This window comes from Aythya marila, assembly GCF_965140915.1.
Source record: "Aythya marila genome assembly, chromosome: 1".
In the NCBI taxonomy this organism is placed as follows: Eukaryota; Metazoa; Chordata; class Aves; order Anseriformes; family Anatidae; genus Aythya; species Aythya marila.
In genome coordinates, this window is record NC_139042.1 from 171314630 (window position 1) to 171333753 (window position 19124).

At 43.1% G+C, this 19124-nt stretch overlaps 1 protein-coding gene across 3 annotated transcripts in view; it reads left to right on the forward strand.

Annotated features, from left to right (window-relative positions):
- The window catches only part of WIF1 (WNT inhibitory factor 1), a 57958-nt gene that overhangs the window by 3096 nt on the left and 35738 nt on the right, over positions 1-19124 (forward strand). For 2 of the 3 annotated variants that reach the window (XM_082755169.1, XM_082755171.1), the window contains exons 1-2: positions 14987-15178; positions 15269-15408. In XM_082755169.1, the coding sequence (XP_082611295.1) occupies positions 15046-15178; positions 15269-15408 (273 nt within the window). In that variant the 5' untranslated portion in view covers positions 14987-15045. Of the gene's footprint in view, positions 1-14986; positions 15179-15268; positions 15409-19124 lie in introns of those variants that run through there. The other variant, XM_082755170.1, reaches the window with a different exon arrangement.

The window sequence follows — 19124 nt, forward strand, 5'->3', positions numbered from 1 at the left end:
CTGTGTGATAACCTGCTGTGACTGTGCGTGTCCTGTCTCTAAAAGTAAACAACCTTAGTTCATAAGTCTGAGACTTCGTAAGACAACAGAATCCCCTCCCACAGGTAATACTTTGCCTTTTATATAACCTACATTCATATATAGGTTATTTATATCTCAGTTGGGTATTTATCTGTGACCAGGATCTGTAATTCCTGGCACACTTTACTATGGCTCTATTCCTGTCCTTTAATGGGCCTGCTGGAGGCATTACTGCTGACTGTGTTTTGAACAAAATACCACCCTTAAGAATGGCTTTTAAAAGTTGTATTTATTTTTAAAAGGGGGCTTTATTTACATTTGGGGCTTTCATTAAAATTTACTTTGTGTGTTCAATACTTTCCTCAGGAACCAGAATGGCTAGGTATATTTATTTTAAAACTTGAACCCAAACTGTCCAGCTCCCCAGCAACTGAGTTTAAAGAAGAATGCCAGATATTATATGACAGGAGATTTCACGAAAGAGTGACAAAGAAGTTATAAGAAAATAAATAAGAATATAGGGAAACCAAGCCAAATCAAACCAAAACCAAAAGATACATGGGCTTTAGGAATAAAATAAAGAAAAAATGGTGGCTTACATCTGATGTATATTATGGTAGTCAATTTTTACCTTCTAGCCTCTTCTTTTGGGAAGCTACCAGAAACATTGTAGTTGTCACAGAGGCAGTTAAATGGTTGAGGGGTCCACCCTGAGTTATTCACAATGAAAGGATAAATTTCGTATGGTATCAAAATGGCAGTCAGCTGCTGGTCCCTAAAGCCTTCTTGCCCTGTTCACAAAGTAGTTGTTGCAAGAAGACTTCTGTAAGCGACAGTTAAGGTGGGTGACAAATCAGTTGTGTCACCTATTCTCTAAATTATTGCTGCAGATTGCCTCCAGAGTATTTCATTTAAATTTGAAAAGGAAAAAGTGAAGCTTAGTTTGGTGGTCAGACAGAGTGTTTTTCAGATTGGTTGCCTAGTCCCAGCACACAGAAACTCTGGCTAGGTATAATACTCATTTGTGATCCAGAATTGGCAGAGTTATTTTTACACATATATGATGCCCTACTAGCATAGTTGTGGCCAAACTTCCCGACAATACACTCTTCAGGGTTTTGAACATTTACTTTCCTTTTATTAGGTACCCCTCACAAAAGCTTGCTTTCAAGGACAGAGGACTGATAAAAGCTAGAGATGCACCCTTAACCTCAGGAGGATATTGGGAAGGGATCCCATCAGTCTGAAATCAACAGAACAATGAAAAGCAGAGAAGTTTCATTTCCTACACTCCTGTACCTTTCTTTCTAAAGGACAATAGCTGTCTGCACCGTGTAGGATGCAGACGTGTTGAACAGACGTGAGGAGATTTTTGATGATGTCCTAAACAACCTTTGATATAGGTGTAGACATGGCACTTTAGTCTGGGACCTCGATAGTGTTTGGCAGCAACACAAAGAACAGTGTAGTCATAGCCATAAAGAGCTCGCTGTTTACGATTCTATCCTTGACTTTGATCCAATGCTAACATCTTGAAAACTTACGTTTATTTCATTCATGTAATAACATTTAGAAGAAGCGCCATCATTCATGGAACAGAAGAAATGAAGTTTTCTTTTTACATTTTCATTTTAAGGCTAATTGTGTAATACATTTTTCTTGCCACAAGGCTCTGCTTTCAATTTGTTCAATGAATAAGCAGAGGACCAAATTCAGTGTGTTCCGAAGAATTATTAGCCCTACTATCTATGCAATTTTAGCTCATGGAGACTTCACCCAGTTCCACTGCTTTCTTGTACTATACAAAGATGAGAGCAAGTATTCCCTGTCTCATGAATGCACACTTACCTCCATGACCTCCCGTCAGAACTGCATGCAAGATCCATAGGCAGGAAGCCAGCAGCCCTTAGAAAATCCCATGTGTCCATGGAAGCACTTTACATCTCTGCAGCACAGGCTGCCACAAATGTATCGGTATCTCCTGCTCTCAGCTTCTTACTGAGTACTGAATCAATCCTTTTGTTGCTAGTGCTCAGTGGTATGGGCCTTGCATATTTAAAAGATTTCCTTAAGCTGTGCAATTTTCTCTGTCAATAACTTCACCCACTTAGAACATTTCTCCCATAGCGGGAGAAAGAAATTCCATAAGAACAGCTCACAGGCAATGGGAATAAAGTCCCTCTAGCTCTAAGGTCTGCTGTTTCCTACTCCAAGTACGTGTATATGCTGCATTTCTATGACTTTGCTTTTGTTTGCTCTCATAAAAATCAAGAACATTTAGGGAGTGTTCATGACAAATGAATGTTTGCCTCCAGGTAGGTAGGTTATACACATCTGCACTCTAAAGGCAACCCGGTCCTACCTGAACCAAAGCTGCCGTGTCACACACCATGGGAGTTTTTAGCATGCACTACGTGCTCCGTTTGCCTGCCACATGTAGATGACACTGTTGCATTCGTTTACCCTCTGTGAGAATGATGCACTGAAGTTTTTCCTTTGTCACTGCTCACCCACAAACTTCATGTCCCCCACAAACAATGCCGCTAATCAATTCTGCCCCACTGCTTCAGCTGCTGCTCTGTGGAGCATGCCATGGTGACAAGCCCATCAGGGGGCCACATCCATCCTTCAGAGGTGCTGAACTCGATATGCCAGCAGGGAGCTGCTGTTCCCAGTGCCTGGGCACTGAATGGCAGAGGGGGACAGGTTTCACCATGCTGGAAGTCATGTAATGTGTCTGTCCTCTGCAAGGCAAAATGTGACTATAACCTGAATACACATTCCCCCTCTACTAGTAGTCTCAGTTTGGCATAAATGTAACCAAAATAAAACACTCTTCAGAGTTGGGCTCCTTTGTCAACATGACTGAGCATCCTGACTGGAGACTGGAGCTAAGGATGCCCAGAAACTGATGACTTGGCCCCACAGTAACATCCTCCGCTTATGTGGCCTATTGTTCTTAATTCTGCATGGTCATTGCAGGCCAGAGATCTCCCTTTTCCCCTCACATGTCAGATTTCATATGAAGGCCAGATCCTTCAAGTCCATTGTGTACCGTGTAGCATCCTGGCCAAAGATTTTATGCAATTTCTCAGACCAGAGACACATCTGATGAGCCACTTTGGTTATTGTATGTGACCTGAAAAAAAAGATGGCCTTCACCTTGTTGAACTTGCATTAGAACTGCAGTCCTTTTACTGTAAATTGTTGGACCAGCTCCAATATTACTTCTGGGAAATCCACACAGCCACAAAACCCTAGTCCTCTCCCTGCGTAGCCAGACAGGAGCAATGCTTCCTGCCTGATCTCCAGCTCACCTTTGTGTGACTGGAATTGGGCTGGTGTGGAATACCTCCCTTTTCTCATGGAAAAGAAGCATAAAAAGAAGAAAAAAAAAATACTACATAAAAGTCAATCAGGGATAAGACAGTAGAAATAGGGGAAAGAGTATCAAAAAGAAGGGAGGTAAAAGGAGTAGAAAAAAGCAGAGGGAAGAGCAGAAAATAGCAATAGCAAAACACACAACAAATTAAGAGCCAAATACTGAAATGGTTGCTTTGAGCCACAGTGCAGAGCTGTTCTTATAAGAAAATCTAGAGGAAACGTTTGGAGGAGCTCTACGTGCTAATGGCGTGAGGTAGGGCAGGGGGAAGAGGGCTTGTTTCTGCTACCCATCCCCACTGCTTAGGGAGCAGTAGGTGGAGGAGTGAACGCTCCTGTCATCTGCACCATGACTTCATCTGGAGGGCAAACAGTTGTGCTCCAGATGTCTATGGAGAAGGAAAATAGTTCTTGCAGAGCTGAAGAACTGGGAACCCAGACCACACCAGGTAATGCACCCTCTGAAAAACAGGGTAGAGGCTCCTCTAGCTTACCACTGTTTATCAAGCCAGGTTTCCCCTGGCTAAAACTAGCATGTGTGAATGCTTTCCAGGAAAAAAATAAATAAATACAGTAGGAAAAATAAAATGCTACCCAATGTAAGAGTGATCTGAACAATTCTTCCCTGCAAAGAACCTGTGAGAAATGGCGAACCACCCCGTATGCAGCCAGTGTACAAGTGGAGGGTGCTCAGACAGCTGTGATCTGAGCAGAGTGAGAAAGGAGAACAGGATAGCTTTCTGCACTCTCAACCCAAAATAGTCAAAAGAGTCTGCCAATGGCATAAAATAAATATTGATACTGTATTTTACAGATAGGGAACACAGGGTAAGATACAAACTTCTACATTTAAGTTTCTACTTTACCTTAAGCACTATGAATAATCCTTTAAAACTGCTTAAATTAAGCATGCATTTCAGTGTTAGCAGAATAAAGGATCCAAATGACTCACCAGAGGTTGTAAAGACAACTGTGGCAGGTCTGTGAACTAAGTTCATGGCACGAGGGCACCAGACGGGAAGTGAAGAGACTTGTACTTCGCTCTTGGCTGTGCCACTGACTTGCTGTGTGGCAAATCACTTCCTCTTCAGGTGACTCAGTTTCTCCCACAGGCAAATGGAAATAATGATTCACCTTTGTAAAAGTCCTGTAAGAATGATAATGGAAAATGTTCTAGAAAAGTTGGAATTCCATCCCAGTGCTTCCCCACCCCATCCTTTGTCCTCCACTTGCTGGATTTTTTGGAGAATGGTACCTTTGTTACTGTGAATGGTATCCTTGTTAGAGATAACAAAACAGCAAATTATACAGAATTAAATGCAGGGTGACTATTATTTTTTGCTATAAACAAACAGAAGATGTTCTGAAAGAAAATTCTCCATGTTGCAGTCAGTCAGCCAAAAAATAAAATGCCAGTTGGCTACTCAATCCAGAGGGAAAAACAGTATGTAACTATGTAATTTTAAAAGTTGTCATAACATAATCAGAAACAAGGTAGATGGATGTTATTATGCCTTTATGAGTTGTGTTGAAACAGGTAGAGATAAGAAGAGCTGAGTGAGACAGTGTTAGATCATGAAAGGAAGATTTTTAAAGCCAACAAGTTTTTTAACAGCAGAAACAAGAAAACACATTGCAGTAGAGGTAAGGTGCTAGACGAGGACAAAAATGGGTACAGGCCTTGCATTGTGGGTTTGTGGCCAGGGAAACTGAACTAACCCTGCTACAAACTCACTAAGCAACAGGGGGAAGATGAGCAAACCAAACTTCTCAGTGAGCCTTTTGCAATGTCTTCATTATTTTCTAAATGTCCAGGTTCAGATGAATACAAGACCAATTTTTAGAAATGTTCTTGCCAGATCTAAAAGAAATTAAATGGAAAATCATCTAGTAAAATATAGGAGGGAAACTCTTCCAGCTAAAAACTATAATTGCCATTATTAATTACTTGTATGCAAATTTTCAAAATCATACAAGCACATTTTCAACTTAGTGTACATCTGCTATTTGTTATAACCATATGACAATCCACAATCAGATAATTAGCCAACTGTATCTGAGCTAGCTATGTTGATCAAGATGGTACCTTCAAATTCATGATTAAATCTTCATTTTACATAAGCAACTGAACATGTGCAATTTAGAAATTATGCTTCAATTATTATTATTTTTTTAATAAAGCATTTTAAACTCTTTGGCATTGAGAATGTTATGCAATCTCAGTAAAACCAACCCGAATAGGTCTTAAACATAATTTTACATTTTATCTTACCTGGGCAAGTTTTCCAAGCTCCTTTATGGTTCTTAAGCTCAGAAGCAACTGCATGCCCATTCTCAGATACATCTGGATCTATTTTGATCTTGTGAAAGAATATAAAAATAATTTTAAAACCAAATTGTTCCATGAAATCTGTAAGCACTTCAATTGCTTCCATAAATTTCGCATGACACTGTGACATTTATTTTGTGCTATTGTCTTGTAACTCAGTTTTAGCTTTCTTCTATAACATATCTTTGTTTTCCATTGCTTTTTTTACTGACTCTCTGGAGCATTTCCTATTTCAGTTTTCATTTACTGAAGCCATGCTTAAGGACATATTACTCCTTATTGCTTCCCTTATGAAATGATTTACCATGCACAGTACAGTACTTTTTACATCATTTTACATCATTCATATTGATGTTGTGTTGGCTGTACAAGATCCCTCATCCATTTTGTTAACTGTAGAAGTCTGGGCCCTTCTAAAGGGGTTATTTGCAGTTGTCGTTATGGTTTTCTGAAGAACTCATCCCAGACAAAAGTGGCTACATGCACATCACAGATATACGTATACATTTCAACAGTTTCCTTATCCACCTGTTGCTCTCAGAATTTGCATCTAACTTCCAGCTACTTCACAATCTCACATTATTTCTTCCCCTTTTGATATCTGGTAGTGCTGTAGTACCGTACCTGATATAATGAATGGGTTGCTTACTTCAGGTGCTGCCTGTGTCATTTGGAACCAGAAAGGCTCTTGCTTGCTCTCTGCAGTCTGCCACTTGTGTGAAAATATTTCTGAGTCCTGTCTATTGAGCAAACCTACTTCTTTGGGAATTTTAATGATTAAAAATCCTGGTGTACAAGCAGTATAGGCCTCTTGTACGTCACTCAGGCACCTGCTCTCACTACCTGCCCTCATCACAACCCAAAAGTCCTCTGCAATGCCTACTGACTTCAGCAAAAAAACATCACCAGCCTTCTGCAGAGGTTCAGTAGTCTATTATTTTCTCAGAATACCCTGTTTTAATTAGATAATTTTCAGATGTGTCATTGAGTAAATATGAAAGACCATTAATGTGATTAAAAAGTTTTGCAGTTATGCATAATGCCAAGGATGTCATATTCTCTTGCTGATTTTTGCCTTTTGCACTTTTTGAATTTGCTGACACCCTGTCCTTCTACGTCTGTTAGTGCATTTCTTCCCTTGGCTTTTTTCCCTGGATGTCAAGATCACAACCCTTGGCATTCAGTTCTCCAGATCCCTTACCTTCATTACTAAGGGGACTGCAAAGCCTTTGCCCTCAGCCTAGATGTCTGGGTTCTCTGTACTCCTCCTACACAAAACCCCCCTCATAGTCTCTCCCCCACCAAACGATGCTGCAGTTCAAAGTTGCTGAAGGTTTTATTCCTTCAGGTGGAAGAAATTAAGCTTAGCAAGTGCTAGAAACTCTACAAGATGTAAAACAGAAAGTAACACTTGAATTCCCCGGGGAACAGAGAAATCAAGACTTCTGTGGCAGAAAATAATTTGCTGGGGAAAGAATATTCCACAGCTAGAAAATGTTAGAGACCCTAATGATAAGCTCAATATTTTCATGGTGTAGTTCTCTGCTGGTTCCAACCACCTCACTGTCTCAATTTTTTCCTACAACTATCTTTGTCTATAGCTCAAGATACCTCACTTATTTTTGAGCAATGTTATGTTTTACAGCTTTCCTCCTACTGGGACACGTCATTCTACCTTTGCCTGCATGCCATGTAAGCAGAACTGCCATATGTCCCATCTTCTGCTAACACATGGATCTTGAATGGAGCTCCTAGAAAACACTCCTTCCAGGTTTCTCATTTCTGTGCTCCCACCTCTCTCGCTGCATGGTAAGAAAGAAGGAGAACTAAGGAAACTATGGGTTTTTATTTCAAGGAGAAAAGCAACTCTATTTTCTATTCTGCAAAAACATGGCCAAAAAGAAGAAGAAAAAAAAAATGACAGGAAAGAGCTGAGAGATCAGCAGCTCTCTACCCTGTCATACTTAAATACATCCTTAAATGTACATGAAGTCCAGGGTATAGGCAGTCCCACTCCAAGCATTTGATGTTGTCCACATCAGTCAACAAGGGAAGACTGACCGATGCCATCTACCCGTACTTCTGTAAGGCCTTTGACGTGGTCCCACATAACATTATGATCTCTAAATTGAAGAGACGTGGATTTTAAGCATGGACCATTCAGAGGATAAAGAAGGAATTGGTTGTATGGCTGCTCCCAGAGAGTGGTGGTCAGTGATTATATGTCCAGGTGGAGGCCGGTGATGAGTGGTGTCCTTCAGGGGTCTGTCCTGGGACCAGTATTGCTTAATACCTTCATCAACAACATAGACAGTGGGATTGAGTGCACCCTCAGCAAGTTTGCAGATGACACTACACTGAGTGGTGCAGTCAATACATCAGAAGGAAGGGATGCCATCCAAAGGGACCTGGACAAGCTTGACAATTGGGCCAAGGTGAACCTAATGAGGTTCAACAAATCCACATGCAAGGTGCTGCACCTGGGCCGGGGCAATCCCAGACATGAGTAGAGACTGGGAGAAGAAGTCATTGAGAGCAGCCCTGAAGAGAAATACTTGAGAGAGTTCTGGTGGACAAAAAGCTTGACATGAGCCAGCAGTGTGTGCTTGCAGTCCAGAAGGCTGACTGAAGAGCAGGGGCCAGCAGGTCAAGGGAGGTGATTATGCCCCTCTGCTCTGCCCTTGTGAGGCCCCACCTGGAGTACTGCATCCAGGTCTGGGGCCTTCAGCACAAGAGGAATGAGGATCTGCTAGAGTGGGTCCAGAGGAGGGCCACGAAGTTGATCGGAGGCCTGGAGCACCTCTGCTGTGAAGACAGGCTGAGAGAGCTGGGGATGTTCAGCCTGGAGAAGAGAAGGCTCCGGGGAGACCTCATGGAAGCTTTTCAGTACTTGAAGGGGTCTTATGAAAAAGATGGAGTACAACTTTTTGCTCCGGCAGATATTGATAGGACAGGAAGTAATGGCTTTAAACTAAAATAGAGTAGATCTAGATTAGATATAAGGAAGAAATTCTTTACTATGAGGTATGGCAACTGAAACAGGTTGCCCAAAGCAGCTGTGGATGCCCCATCCCTGGAGGTGCTCAAGGCCAGGCTGGATGGGGCTTTGGGCAACCTGGTCTGGTGGGAGGTGTCCCTGCCCATGTCAGGGGGATGGAGCTGGGTGGGCTTTAAGGTCCCCTCCATCCCAAACCACTCCATGTTCTGTCATACTCTGATTCAGTTGGAAGAGCTGTGCAGCCTGGAGGTGAGAGGCAGCCAGGACATCATCACAGCAGCACCTGCACCCACAGTCTGTCAACACAACGTACAGTGAGACCAGCATTCTGGCCCCCTTAGGTCCACACCAGTTTTACTGCTGCCTTTACTGAGGCCAGGATGGCACCCCCCCCAGGTTTGAACAGGGAGGTTAGCAGGGCCACGCAGCCCCTTCCTTAGCACTGCTCAAAGCATTGAATGTGCCCAACACGCCATGCAGTGTATGAAGGCAGCTGGAGAATGCAGTTGAATGGCTGCGCTTTGAAAACCACATGATTTTTTGATTATTTCCTTTACCCACGCAGTCTGATGCCAGAGGGGAACATATGGCCCAAAGTGATATTTTCCCAATTTATAATACACATATTCTTTACCACATGCAAGACATGATTTCACACTATGGCACTTGCAATCGTTTCCATATCTAGTCTTCCCTACCACAGGGTGGACAACATACATTTTATTTTCCTGCTCCTAAGGCAGTGTCACTCTGATGGTCTTTTCAGACATTGGTTAATTTGCCAAGAATGCTCCTAAAAGATTTCAATATGCTTTTTGATTATTTTCCTGAGAAATTTTAACCTTATGATTAGTTTTAATTTGGATTTTGCAAGCACTTAGAGCTTTCTTGCTAGGCACGTCAAAGACCTCTTATGAAAGATGCTAGCATGATCCCATAGTTGCAGAAGCTGAGCTTTCAATCTCAAGTGCATGAGATTACGTGCATCAAAGGCCTTGTAAGCAGCCACATTCAGCAACAAATTGTATGGCCTCATACATTTCATTCCTTTCCAGTGAGCAATATTTATTAAATCTGCCCATTATCTCCTCCACTATATGTAGCTGTTACACTCTCTGAAGGTGATGTTGTAAATAAAGTAAGGTTCAAAATGGATGTTTTTTCTTTTGGTACAATACAATAAACATTTTGTAAAGGATGAATCGATGTTAGTAGTTAATGCTCTGCCATTTCTAAGGTAGAAACTTAATTGCAGCCACTCTTTTCTTCTTCCCTTTTATTTTTTTTACTTTGCTAAGATCCTTTAATTTTCTCTCTAAAACTGTATTAAATTCATCATTGCTTAGCACAAAACACTGCTCTCTAGTGTGGAAGAAATAAATCCCAGTACCTCTTTGTAAGACTGAAGGAGGCTATTTATCCCAGATTTAAGCAACTGGGACTGTCAAAAAAGAGCTAAAGGAGAGTTAGTTTATGCAGAAATAGGTTAACAAACAATATTAGCAACCTCAGAGAGCCCTGAATCTAACATAGACTGGATTACTACTGCTTGCATCTCATAACAGATTGATTTTCTACCTGAGAAGGTGCAATCTTTGACTGAAATTCCCCTGCATTTGGGACATCTGTAAGGTCTCATAATTTTTTCTGATATGTAGTAATGTGTGAGAACAGACTGCATCTTCTGTCACAAGCAGGGCATTTAGAGGGTATATCAAGGGTATACATAAAGAGGGTATATATCAGAGGCTATATATTTAGAGGGTATATTCCCACTGTGGGAGAGGGAGAAACAGCTGGAGTTTGGTAACACACAGAACACCAAGAAGTGGAGAAGAGCAGGGCAAGAGGACTTTGGTTTCCTTAGCCTTCAAAAACGTCTGGTTTCCTTAGCCACTACAAAACGGGGGGAGGATTTCCCCTTCATCCTGGAAAAGCCAGATGAAATCTGGAAGTGATCCTGCTCAAAGCCAGGCCACAAAGCCGGCCTGCAGCACCCCCAGCGCTTCCCAGGCCCGGCCGGATCCTGGCTCCCCCTAGTGCCCTCCTTCAGGGGAGCCTTCAGTGAATTTTATTTATTTATTTATTATTATTATTAATTATATTTCTGCTTTGTACTACTTCAGAAATCCACCCTGGTAAGCAGAACAACACGGTAAAGGACATGGGATTTCTCCTTCTTCCCCAGGAGAAGGGGTGACGATCATCAAACGAATTTGCTCATCGAGATTTGAGAAATCTGAAACAGTTGAAACCACAACTGCATAGAAATGATTTGTAAACATGCAATAAAACTGAAAACAAAAGGTCTACATCTCTTTGATTATGATGACTTTGGTCCGATAGTTTCAAAACAAGGGTTCACATCTCTCAGTCAAACACGAAATCGACTCCAGAAATGGAACCTGCAACCCAACGCAAAGTTAGAAATCATGTCACCAGGAGAAGGAGCTGGGAACCAAAGCCTCCAGGTTGATAGCAATGGCCAATTTTGGAATTAATTGATAAAATGGTGTACACTAAAAAGCCACTAAAATCTAAACTTGCAACAATCTATTAAGATAATGAGAGAACAGTAAAAATTCACTAATCTAAACCAGTGTGTTTTGAAGTTTAAAAGAAGGTTTTATCTCCCTTTTAAAAGTCAAGAAATGGTACATGAGTTATAAGAAGCATGCAAAACATCACAAATCCAACAATGTGAAAACTTTTAAAACTCCCCAAACTGACACTGTGCACGTAACACATCCATGCATCGTAAGGTGGTAGTTAATAATACAGTAGCATAAAACAAAAAATGCCTACTTGATACTTTATTTTATCCCAACCATTCTTAAGCTTGCCCTAATCTCTGCTATACTATCAATTTTAATGACATAATTGTATGTTTTCACACCACCTCCAGGATTATCTGCCTGGATTCTGGGATGCTGCAGACAAGACTGAAGGTCTGAAGCCAGGCACCAAGAAATGAAGAACAAGAATTGGTCACTGTCTGGGAAAAATAATTCAGTAACTTGCTTATTGCCTCCTAGGAACATAACAGAAACAAGGACAAGGCTGCCTGTCTCTTCAACAATTAAATGATCACTTTTATTTCTGTCTCATTTGCTACACACTTTTAAAATTCAGCAGCAGATGAGGCAATAGCTCTAAAAATAATTGTCATCTTCAGTAGCCAGACTGATTCAAAGCTGGGCCAATTCCATGCTCTCCAAATGGTGAGCCAGGACTATTGTAGGAAAATAAACAGAACAGACAATGGAAAGCTGTATCATATGTAATATAAAATAGGAGACGTCACCTACATCTAGACTGTGTGAAATTACAATCTTTGAAGTGCTGCTTTCACATATTTTTAACACTACATTACATAATATATTTTAAAATCACGTTATATTCAGACTAATTGAATGCAGAGTCTTTAATTTTCCATGCAAAATTTCAGAAATTTCAACATATTCCAATTTCAGCAAAACTGATTTAAAATACAAATAGTTCTACTTTTTTTTTTTTTCTCTCTTTTCTCTCTCTCTCTCTCTTTTTTTTTTTTTTCTCCTGCCAGCTCTTAATGCTTGCTGCTTTGGCCTGGCCAGCAGGACTGTAAAGAGATCTAATTTGCACTGACTAACCTTTGTTTCTGCTGAAAGTGGTGGGAATTTTGTGATTCACTGAAGTGAACCCAGTGAAGGCTGAGCACTTCTGAAAATCCTGCTGCAGTCTGGTATCTTTCTCCCTATTGAAATGATGCAGATGTTAGTTATTACCTACTGATGTTCACCGCAAAGAAACAAACAAGTACAGATGTATTTACCATTTCTACACATCTGAGGGGAAGCAGAATGTATAATTTGGGGGATGAAAATTATCACCTCAGGCTGTATTTATGCCCATTAATATTATTATTTATGCCCTTTTCTCTTTTTATGAATCATCAGTGATGATCAAAGGGCATCAGGCTCTGACTTGCATATCCCTCCCTCGACGTATCATCATTCAAACCATCCCTTCATTCATTCCAGGGCTGTCATCAGGGGGATGCTGTCAGCTGCAATGAAGATCAGAGTGGGCCACAAATACACCATAGATGCATTCCTATGCAAGTGAGTGGGACTTGCAGCCACATTCACAAAATAGTTCTCTTTTCATGTATGTTTCCCACGTCACTAAATAAAGAACCACAGAAGTTTAGCTTTTCCAAGTATATTCCCGTCGGCTATCCATAGGGAGCAGACGGGAATGGGAGTTGGGATAAAGGGGCATTTAAATAAGGAATCAAGAAGAAAATCAAGATCTATCTCTTTGCACTTCAATACAAGCTTTGCAGGCTGTATCCTCAATGTATGTCCTCATGGTGCTAAAAGGAAAGCAGCCCAGGGCAGCAGGCAGTGCCCTGCAGCAGCCCAGCCCCTGCACTGAGCCTTGCAGGTGCAGCTGGAGGAGGGGTGCACGAGGTGCAAGCACCTCACACACTCTGCAGGCACAAGTACCTACCCACCGAGCAATGTTTCAGTCAGCATCACTTATTTCTGCAGAATCTAAGCAGATCACTGTGGCATTTTCTACACAGGAGAGTTTGTGCTGTGCCACTGCATTTGCAGAGATGATGCTGTTCCAGAGCTGTTACTTGGCAATCCAATTCCACTCCGCTGCCAGATCTCAAGGAAGCCCCTTTAAGTAATAAATAAGAACACAATGCACCGTATTAGAATATACAAAATTCTTCCGATATTGAGGTCCTCTTTTAACTTCTTCCTAAAAGTGTTATCATTCAGATATAATTTCTCCTCACTGCTTTCCTCTGTAGCTGCAAACTTAATATTGCTTGTGTAAGTTGGAGTTATGAAAAAAATATATATATATATTTAATTAAAAAAAAAATCTACATGGGAGCACAAGATCAAATCCATTAGCAGTAACATTTCTGAAATAATTAATAGCCATTCACCTATAGATATCGTGGGTCTCTGCATGATAGAAATTTGTGTGGTGTGGGCTTCCCTTCCCTTCCCTTCCCTTCCCTTCCCTTCCCTTCCCTTCCCTTCCCTTCCCTTCCCTTCCCTTCCCTTCCCTTCCCTTCCCCTTTCCATCTCCTTTCCATTTCCTTCCCCCTTCCATTTCCTTTTCTATATTTTGTTTTATTTTATTTTATTTTATTTTATTTTATTTTATTTTATTTTATTTTATTTTATTTTATTTTATTTTATTTTATTTTATTTTATTACTTCGAAGCCTCCCCTGACCGCCCGTCCCGGAGGCCGCTGCCGGCAGAGGGCGGCCTCGGCACGGAGGCCGCCGTGGGAGCAGAGGCTGAAGCCGAGGCGGGACAGCTCCACGGCGCTGCCCGGAGCTGTGCCCAGGTGGCTGATCAGGATAAGCAATAATTAATTAACCGAGAGTCTGCAGCCCCGCCACCGGGATGGGATGGAGCGCAGGAGCATCCAGGGAAACACTCAGAGGCAGAAAATAATCTCCAGCGCCCTGCTGGAGTGTTACAGGGGGAAAGTTAGGGGGGTTATTTTAACTTTATTCTGGTTAGATTTGGTTAATATATATATATTAACCAATATATATATTTTAACCCCCAAAAAATAATATATATATATATTCCTTCTGAAAGGATGCAGAAAATTTAGAAACAATTTACTATATATATTTGTTTTCGATTTAAAACCCGCGGCTCTGTTTAAATAACTTTTTGAACAGAAAAATTCTTTCAGCTTCCCTAGGACGAGTCCCGCTTTCTGCCTAAATGGCAACGTTTTGATCCCCCCCCCCCAAAAAAAACCCTTTCCTCCTTTCACCATACGCGCCCCGACCCCCAGCTGGAGCACGGCGTGTGCCGGCCGGCCCCACGCGGGGATTTATTCCCCCAAAACCCACCTTTGTCACTTGTGGGGATGCTGCAGCTCCAGGAGAGGGACAGGGCCACGCACCGTGAGCCGCAAAATCCACGGGCATCCCCGCGGGACACCCACGGGGGGTTCCCCACGGGGGTGATGCTCCCATAGGGGGGTTCCCACGGGGATGTGCTCCCAAGGGGGTGCTCCCACGGGGGGGATGCTCCTTTGGGGGGGTTCCTACGGGGGATACGTGTTCCCACGGGTTGGGGGGGTGACCCCAAGCCCCCCCTCGCCCCGCCCCGCCCCGCCCGGTCCCTCCCGTCCCTCCCGCCCCGCAGCGGCAGAGGGCGGGCGGAGCCGGAGCGGAGCCGGAGCGGGAGCGAAGCGAAGCGGAGCAAAGCAAAGCAAAGCAAAGCAAAGCAAAGCAAAGCAAAGCAAAGCAAAGCGGAGCAAAGCAAAGCGGAGCGGGGAGCATGGCCCCGGCGGGGCGGCTGTGCGCGGCGCTGCTCTGCGGTGCCCTCAGCCTGTGCAGCCTGCGGGCGGCGGGGCGGCAGCCCGACACCCTGTACCTGTGGATCGAGGCGCAGCAAGCCCGGGTCCTCATCGGTAAGCCGGGGTCCCCTGCCCGCCCGGGGTGCCGCGGAGGGCTTCCCGCAGCCGCCCTGCATCGCTCCCTTCCTCCTCTGCCCTTCGCAGGCTTCGAGGAGGACATCCTGATCGTGTCCGAGGGGAAGATGGCCCCGTTCACTCACGACTTCAGGAAAGCCCAGCAGAGGATGCCCGCCATCCCCGTCAACATCCACGCCATGAACTTCACCTGGCAGGCGACGGGACGGGTAGGTGCGGAGCCGGGATGCGGAGCCAGGCAGGTGCTGCTCTTCCCCCTGGGGAAGCCCCTCCGGGGCACCCCATTGCTCCCCGTTGCTCTCCATTGCGCCCCATTGCGCCCCACTGCACCTCACTGCACCTCACTGCTCCCCAAGCCGAGCTGTGGCCAGGCAGCCCCAGCTCGGGGGTGACCCTAGAGGCAGCCGGTCCCCCTGAGCTGGGGTCGCCCTCCGACCCCTGCTCCTCCAACCCCTGCACCTGAGGTTCTGAGAGGTGAAGATGGTTCTCTCGTGCACACCTCATTTTAGGACCTTTAACCCCCCAAATCCACAGCGAGCCCACATCTCCCGGATTCCTCTGTTGAAAAGATAAGCTTTGGTGATGCGCCTTCATGAGCAAACACGGTTTGACACGCTGACAACATGTGTTACTTGGGCACAAAGCTGAACCACGTTAGCCCAAGTTATCATGGGTACTGAAAAAATCCATCCTAGCAAACGTTATGGAGAAAATGAATTCATTTTTACAGTGCTGAACATTGTTTTTATGTTTTTTGTTTGTTTGTTTGTTTGTTTGTTTTCATACATTCTATATTTTATTTTATCATAAAGAGCTTGGTAAAGATAAAACAATATATACCTTCACTAAAAAATGTGAAAATTGGGAGTATAATTCAGCTGATTGCAGCATAACAAATTTGGTTGTGGTTTTGGTTGTTTTAAATCATTCTTTCTAGCTACAGGACTTGTTTGGCTTTGGCTTGTCTGAGGCTCTTGTAATTTCTGCTGTCCTCACAATGTCTTTGAGTTCCCAAAACACTTTACCTCCTCTGTTAGAGAGGGAGGGGATATGGAGAGAGACCGGCTCAAGGTTGTTGGAGTTCCCATCCAGCTTTACAAAGAAAAAGAGTTTGTATGCCTAGGGGTGGGATTTAAATAACCAGGAATAATTGGTGTGTTTCAGGACTGTATTCCCTGCTGTTTCTCTATCAACATCTGTTATTGTACATGATGAAAATACCTCTTTTTGGAAAGGAGGTTCGAGGTGTCAGATTGAGCCCTGTCCCTCTTCTCTTGTCCTTCTTTCTCGTGCTCTGTTCTCCCTCTTTGGCTGCCTTCAGACAGCTCGTTAGGGAAAGGCAATTGTAACAGATTGGAAAAGAGTCGCAGGTTAAAGACAATGTAGAGAAGTGTTCTATGTGAAAAACCCCTTCTGAGCTGCAGCATAGATGTTTAACCAATTTTTCCTCCTCCTCTTTGCTGAATTACTGAATTCCTGTTAGACAGAAGAAAATTTGCAAATGAAATACATAAATGGTTAAAGCAATATATTCAATATCCCTGTTCCTACAACAGTGTTACCTTTTAGATCTTTATGGGTCAAAAAAGTACTAAAATGGAGAGACTCTGCCTTCACAGGTCTCATAATCCCACCTAGCTCCTCCTCACCAGCGCATCTGTGTGTGCAGTCAGTACAAACTTTGGCACTCTGCTCTCATGGCTGTGGATATTTCAATACTGATGCAGGTCTGCAGATGAAGGGCAAGGTTTCAAACAGCAGCCTAAGCTAGGGAAGGGATTTTAGCCCTCTGGTGTTTTAGGAGCTGGGTTAAGAAATGGACTTATATCCTAGAGAAACCATCTACTTTTTGGTAGCACTACAAGCCCTGTTGGTTTCTGCAGCCCCTTAGAGGTGCTCAAGTACAGCTGCTTGTTCCCCACAGCTCTTGTGACCCTGTGGGGATAGCAAAGTCACTGACTGTCCCCGTGCCACCCAAGCCTTTACCTGGTGAGAAGGAACAGGAACAAACACAAGGATTTCTGCTGCCCATGGGGCAACAACGCTCACTGAGGAACCATTTTATACATCTTAACTGGACAGTGCCCACAGCAGTGGCGCAGCTGGAGTAGGATAAAAGTTGCTTGTGACAAAAGAAAAGAGTTTCTCCAGAATTTCCCATATTTTGTAAAGGGGAGAGATGAGACTGTAGGTGTTACCAGTGGTTTATCATGGTAGTGTTTAGTTTTTAGATACAAAGGTTCTTAGAAGACATCCCTGACATCCCTGAATGTCTTAGAAGACATTCCCTGACATCCAGGAAAAAGTTAAACACCTGCTACTTTTATTCTGTCAGAACACTTTTTTGTCTGGGAACTTCCTATGTCAAGGAAAGGGAGAGGAGAGGAGAGGAGAGGAGAGGAGAGGAGAGGAGAGGAAAATGCAAAAACACTATTACTTTTCAAAAGAAGAAGGACACGTAAGACATTGAAGTACTAGACTGCTTCCTGTAAAACAGCCATTAACTAGCATCCAGTTGTCTCCTATTTGGCAAAAAATGAAAACTGAAACTTTTTCTTCTGTGAGTCTCGTGTCTTGTGCCTTACAGACCTCTTACTCTTGTATCCCACTTGAGATTTGAAGACATTTCTCCAGGGCTCCAAGGTTTTGGGGGCTGGCAATGGTATCTGCCACAGCCCCTAGCAGTATCTAGACCCCTTTTGGGTCTGTAGATTCCAGACTTCTCCTGAGTGTGTATAGGAGATCACGTCAGTGCCCTGACACAGTTCCTAGCCCTGGGATCACCAAGGCAGGCAGGGAGGGAGGGAGCACTGTGGGGCCAAGTCTCCCCTGCCACACATCTTGTGTCCCTGCTTGCACCTGTGGGGATAAATATCCCGTGGGCAGGTCACAACTACCCGGTCCTGGGATAAACAGCCACATAAAGTGTGGGTTAGTAAGCAATCCAACCCAGAGAGTGGCGATGCTTCTCTTCTCTGTCCTGTGCTGCTGTCTCTGTCCAGGTTCTAGGTCAAAAATGCATGTTGAATGCCACGCTTTGAGGACTGCATTATGGCTGCATGCTGTGTAAAGTAAAGTGGTAAAATCCCATTGCATTTGGATGTTACGTTTCTAATGCTGTGACTGGTATATGATAACAGACAGTTAAAGCTGTTTTTACTGGAAAATATTAATCAAAGAAAAACACTTGTTGCTTTTAATCCCTGTTCCATTAGTCCTAATTAAGTATTAGGAAATATTAGGGAAATCCCAAAATGTAAGTATCTCCAGATGCTGAATCCCTGTTTTTTTCTGGCTAAGTCAAGATGAGGCAAGCAGGGAATATGAGAGGCTAGAGAGCTGCAGAACGGGATCACTATGTCTTTATGCACTTTATGTTTCTACCTGAGAATTTTAACATATAATTACAGATGTTGTGTTTTGTTTAAAAAAAAAAAAAAAAAAAAATTATCAGTGAATTGGCAACTAGAAAGATTGGCCCTTGATAGGGAAGATTACAAAAACAAAAATTAGTGGTACTATATAGCATACAGTAACCGTCCGTGTAACCACTAAAACTCACTGGTGTTGCTTCATGCTCTTACATGTATTCTGTATGTTTGTTTGTTTGTTTGTTTTGTTTGTTTGTTTGTTTTACAAAAGAGAGAATAATGGCTTTTGGGCTCTTGTCCTATGGGAAAGATTGCCCTTATAGACTTCCCAGAGAGAAGAACAGACCCTATTATGCTAACTGGTACTCCATGTTTCACCCCAGGGAAACCACTGGAAGGTACCAAAGGTTGTGGTGATAACGTCATCTCAACAGCGCTTAGAAGCTTATTTAAGCTCCAAATCCATGAACACCAGTACATTGATTAACTTTCTGTGGCATTTCTGATAGCAAGAAAATTAACTTGACGTGAGTGAGGGTAGGTGGGGGAAAACC